General features: G+C 29.2%; 1 protein-coding gene across 6 annotated transcripts in view; it reads left to right on the plus strand.

Moving 5' to 3' along the window:
* LOC111626007 overlaps nt 1-6,000 on the plus strand; it is a 39,847-nt gene that overhangs the window by 20,744 nt on the left and 13,103 nt on the right. For 5 of the 6 annotated variants that reach the window (XM_023369276.1, XM_023369277.1, XM_023369278.1 and 2 more), the window contains 2 exons: nt 635-837; nt 904-1,075. In XM_023369276.1, coding sequence (XP_023225044.1) covers nt 635-837; nt 904-1,075 — 375 coding nt within the window. The remainder of the gene's footprint in view (nt 1-634; nt 838-903; nt 1,076-6,000) is intronic. The other variant, XM_023369280.1, reaches the window with a different exon arrangement.

Raw genomic sequence — 6,000 nt, forward strand, 5'->3', positions numbered from 1 at the left:
TGTCATTGGAAATGGCAAAAGAGTGGCAACATCATTCATACTTGTTCACAGAAATACCGTTGTTCGCCTCACATAACTGCTGAATAGAAAGTCCGTTGTTTGCAGCCAGTCCATTGCTTGAGTCACATAACAGCCAAACAGAAAGTTTGTTGTTTGCAGCGTCTGCTATTCGAGGCGTACATTATACGAGGTACCACTGTACAAATAAATGTTGCTATATTAACAAGTACTTTTGACGAGACTTATTTTCGTCTTTGTCAGGTTGATAAAGATGGTTAACATCCTTTTTTGAATACGAATATCAAATTATTCCAACGGTATTAACGCTTTGGAATGAAACCAATGATGGAACGTAACATAAAGAATTTAAATAAAACATGTGCGGTTATAATGCACATATGCTATAAGTCGCCAAAATGTGGAGCTAGATACATTGTCTTAGACTGTTATGAGACCTTATGAATTTATTATTTCTCTCTTGTAATAATTTTATGCAACTTAACTTATGTAGTAAATTAATATTAAATTAATTTAAAATGATTTTAATTTATAATTTAACTTGTGAATATTTTTATTTTTGTTACTTTTAATTTTAAAAATTATTAATTTATGTATTAATGATGTTTTTCCACAGTTAAACAATAGTTTACCAGATTCATTTATATATATAAATCAACAGAAACAATGGCCAGTGTCAAAAGAACAAGAATGCAAATTGATAGGTTGGGATATATTATATCATGAACATTTCATGTTGAGTTCTAATGTAAAGTCCTTTCGTGCCCAATGTAAAGATAGTTCTGAAAATATAAAACGAAAAAAGTGCAAAACTAATAGGTAAATATGGATTTTACAGTTAATAAAATAGCTTAATAACTATATAAAAGTTATTATTTATTACAGTGAAAGAGACAAGTTAATGGAAATGTCAGTAGCAGAAAGACGAAATTCTCTCCCTAATCTAAATTTCTATCAAAACAAGAAAATATTAATTAGTTATGTACGAGCTGAAGCTTCCAAACATGCAAGGGATCTCAAGAGAGAGTTAGCTGATTTAGGTTTCAATGTATTTCTTGTAAGTAGATATATATCACACTATTTTGAATTAAAAATCAATAAATTATAATATTGATATCGTAAATTAAATTAAATTTGAAAAAATTTATCACAGTGAGAAGCTGAATATGTTGTTGAAATTGAAAAGTGTTATTTTTGCAGAGTCAGTTAAAAAATAGAATGATATGCATTTATTACATCATATATCTTTTATTTTGCAAATAATTAAATGTAATTATTTTTTTCATAATTAGTAAATTTGACTATCAGAATTGGCCAAATTAGGCCCTGGAGGTGAGAATATAGCTGTGCCTGTTTCTGTGTTGGGTTTTTCGTACTCAAAGTATTTGTGACTTTTGCAAACTACATTTATGGGGGGGGGAGACTAAGGGCATCCCAAACACTGGAAAAAGCTGGACATAGATATTGTAAAGAATAAAATGTTGGCACTGTTGTCATGATACCTATCAGCCATTTAATAGTGACATATCTTGCTATGTTTGCATGTTTTTAGCCATATTTTGTGCAACTGATAACTTGTTTTTGAAACTCTTTCAATTTAGTGTTTATCACAAATATCACATAAAGTTTTTAGATGTCTTTTTAAACTTAGATGATAATGTGTTGTGCTTTTATTTACAATATATCAAAATGTAAATAGGGTAACATCTCTTTCCAAAGCTGATTAGAATCAAGCATGATGATTTAGCACAACCATAGAGATTTTTTTGTTAATCACAGACAGAGTTTTATAATATCTGGAATTGCCTTAGAGTTCACTTTATAGTAGAGTAATACCCCAAACTTATGCGATAGGTGGGACCGAGCGATAACCACGTAAGTCGAATTAGCGTAAGTCGGGGTATAATTTTGCAATTTGTGTAAAATCCAAGTCGGATGTATGTAAGCTAATAAATGTTCTCGTTAATCTTATCTCGTCTTTTGATTCGTTCACGGTTACAAGAAATCACCACATAGAGTCTCTCAAGTCTCCATAGATATAACAAATACAGAAATAAATAACACAAAATAAATTGGAGCTATGTGTCGATTCTGTGTGACACGTCAGAACATGTAAGCCGAACAATAGTGTGGGAGGAGTGAGTAATCAAGAGTTGCATGGCACTCAAGCAAAAGACGAATCGATGAGATTTGAAAATCGCGTAAGTCGGGGTAGCGTAAGTCAAGGTATTACTGTATATTTACTCAGTTTTTTTCATGACACACTACTACTGACCATGACGATCTAAAATTGTAGTAATTTAAGATGTTAATTTGCTTTTCTTATAAATTGATGAATGTATTGTATTTCAATTTCTAATAAATATGTGTAAATAAATTTTATTTCATTTCTTTATTTTCTTTGTCTGCAAAATTTTGGCCACTTTCTAGTTTTCCATCATTGCCCCAGATACTATCCAGTATTATCCCACTCCATAAGGGGAATACTGGATGCTGCCCGGTTATCTAGTTTTTATTTTTTTGGGAAAAAACAGATTGAATGTTTTAATATCATATATCATATATTAGTCAATAGATAGAAGTATTAATTGATGTAAAAAAGGTTTACATTTTGTCTATGGGTCTCATGATATAGACTAAAATGCAATTGGTAGCTAGAATTCTCCTTATTTTCTCCTACAGTGCATATCTGGAACATTACGTGAATTATAAACATTACATGCACATGAATTATTATAAATATTGACTTTGTGCAATAATTTGTTCATGAACATTTTTGCAGGTTTTTCAACCAAACATTACAGTATAATCATGCACTGTTTCATCTTCAGACTGATATCAAGAGCATATATAAATGAATCAGAGGTGCACAGCAGCATGTACTGGTACAAAATGTATGACATGTCTGCAACATTCAGATTGTATATTACTTGTCAAATATTGCAAAAATAAAAAACATTCAGTAATCTGGAACCACTCTAGTTCCATAGGTGTCAGCTTTAATGAACTTCTACTGTTTCTTCTGTAGTTAGTTATTTTTTGAAGATATATATCATTTCCTTCTGAACAATTTATTCTATAATAATTATAAAAACTCAATATAATTAGAAATTTGTTTAATTAGTTTAAAAATATATATATTATATCTTATGTCAAACTGAGAAAAATATTCAGTATTGTATGAGTCATATTTATACAGTTTCACTGTGCATGCTCAATTCTGTTAAATCAATTTTTTATATAAATAAAACTTATACAATATAGTTAAGTCTAAGTAACTATGAACACAATATGAAATGTTTTGAAAAAAACACCATGCATATACAGTATGTACTGCCATCTAGCAGAGTTACATCACTTTTCCAACTTCTTTCATGTTTTGCTAATTTCTCACTAATTATTTTTTAATATTAGTTTTCCAAATATAATACCATACTTCAATAGTACAACTTTTTTATAGATAATTGCTTGATGGGCAGCTGCTGATTGATATGTGATGTCTTTCCATCTAGCAAACAGAGAAACAAAGAGAAAGATAGAAATCTGTTACAGTTTAATTTATATAATATAGATTTTGAGATCATACGTATGTTTAAACTTTCTCCTGAATCAACAGATTCAAAATATGAAGTTTGGTTAAAATATATTCAGGTGCTTTCCTGTGATGTGGCAACGAACATCTAAACTGACTCTGACTGATCATTACAGTTTCATTTATATAGATTGTATATGCAATAACATTTTTATTGCATATACAATCTATATGCAATAATATAATATAGTATTTTAGAATAAATGACATTTTACAAATTAAATGAATATTAAATGTCTTCAATTTTAATTAAACTGTCTTCAATTTTATTAAAATTATTGTAGAAAATTCACATTTGAAGTTATAGTAGAAGTCCAGCACCTATGCAATCAGAGTAATGCCAGATTACCAAATGTTTTTATATTTTTGCAAAAATTTTATAAGTTATATATGATTTGAATGTTGCAGACATGACATACATTTCATACTAATACATGCTGCTGTATGCTTCTGATTCATTTACGTATACTCTTGAAATCAATCTGAAGATGATGCAATGCATGATTATACTGTGTTAAGTTTAGTTGAAAAACCTGAAAAAATGTTCATGAACACATTATTACAATATGCAGTATTACTGAATTCAAAACACATGCAAGCTCTAATGAAGCAATGCTCTTTCAGTATAATACAATATGAACTATGTATTGTTCACTGAATTACATTGCATAAGGGTTTGAGGTTATCTTTAATATTTTTGAGACAATATTTATGGAACTTTTTCATCCAGTACCCTCTGAAAAGTAGCCAGATTATTGTATACTTTTTAAGGGGTACTAGATTATCAAAAATTCCAGATTGTCATTGCTGGATTAACATACTTCTATTGTAGTTTAGTTTAAAAAGTGAAGAAAGTAACTTGAATAAATTTGAATTTCATTTCAAATTTTTTTTGTTTTAAATTTTATATCATAATATAACTGACTTCCTAATGTTCTCTTAACTTCCTATTTGAGTATCAAGAAAGTCATGCAAGACACCTTGCTAGTTTACAATTGATATTACCAAATCTCTGAATCTTATTTTTCAAGAATTTATCAATTATTTTTCTGTAATACAATAAAAATATGTATATTTATTTATTTATTATTAAAAAACATTTTATATCTGATAATGATAAAGAAATACATCATTGCTATTTATGTATGTTGTTATGATAAAATACATGATCTTAGTATAATTCATAGAAATAAAATATTTAATAAATGTTTGTTATAATTCAGATATTTGAGCAAAATAAAAGAATTATGATAGCATGGTTTATATATATATATATAAACTAGTTCATGAATATGTAGTTTTTAAATAAATGGATAGCATGTATATTTAATGTATCAACTTTCAACTAACTTATGTATTTTTCTCATAAAATACTTTTTAAACATTGTTCAAAATTTTAGTTTTATATAATTACTAGCTGTTACCCACAGCTTTGCCTGCACAGATTTTGCAATTTCATAGGAATAACTCTCCCTTGGTACTTCACTAAGATTCTCAATCATTAGTTCTTACTAATTTTATAAAATTACTGATTTTTGTTTGTTTCAAACTATGGACTGCTAATGCATCTAAATTCAAGTTTCAAATAATATGGGATTCCGAGATACAATAAATCTGAGTTTAATTTTTTTTTCAAAACATAAATGACATTATCTGAAAATTACTAAAGTATAAATACTTACAGAAAAATAGTTTCAATTATCCCAGTACCTCTTTGTAAACCACGTTTGTGGTACTGCCTTTTGGGGGCTAAGACTTTTTAAGCCTTAATCTTCTCCCTCTTCCCCCACAGGGAATTTCCAAAAATCCTTTCTTAGTGTGCATTCTCATTGCATACCCTACTAAAACACAGTTAAAAACAAAAAAATCGCATATAAAATAGTACAGTAGAAGCTGTTCTTCAGGTTAAGCCTTAATTCTCTCTCTCTCCCCCTGCAAGGGAATTTCGAAAAATTCCTTCTTAGTGTGCATTTTCATGACATACCCTAACTGTGTATCAAATTTCACCTCTTTAGATTCAGCGATTTACTCTGGGCAATGATGAATAAGTCAGTCAGGACATGTAATTTTATATATATACTAGCTGCAAGGACCTGCTTCGCTGGGTTTTTATTTGTATGTAATATAGTTTTTTTTTATATATAAAAGACTGTTTTTCTAAGTAATCTAGAATCTAGCTGCAAGGACCCGCTTCGCTGGGTTTTTATTTGTGGGCAAAAAGTAACGATAGTGAAGATTAAGATAATTACATTATAGCCAATCTTACCCGTTTTCACAGAATGCAAGAATTAGGTCCCCCGTTTCCAGACTAATTAGAGACCTGGTCCCGATTCTATTTCTGAACGTCTCCTGTTCACGTCCAGTCAAACGAACTATTTTCAACGTTTCTG

The sequence above is a fragment of the Centruroides sculpturatus genome, unplaced genomic scaffold (assembly GCF_000671375.1).
Source record: "Centruroides sculpturatus isolate CEXI.00-Female unplaced genomic scaffold, Cexi_2.0 scaffold316, whole genome shotgun sequence".
Classification (NCBI taxonomy): Eukaryota; Metazoa; Arthropoda; class Arachnida; order Scorpiones; family Buthidae; genus Centruroides; species Centruroides sculpturatus.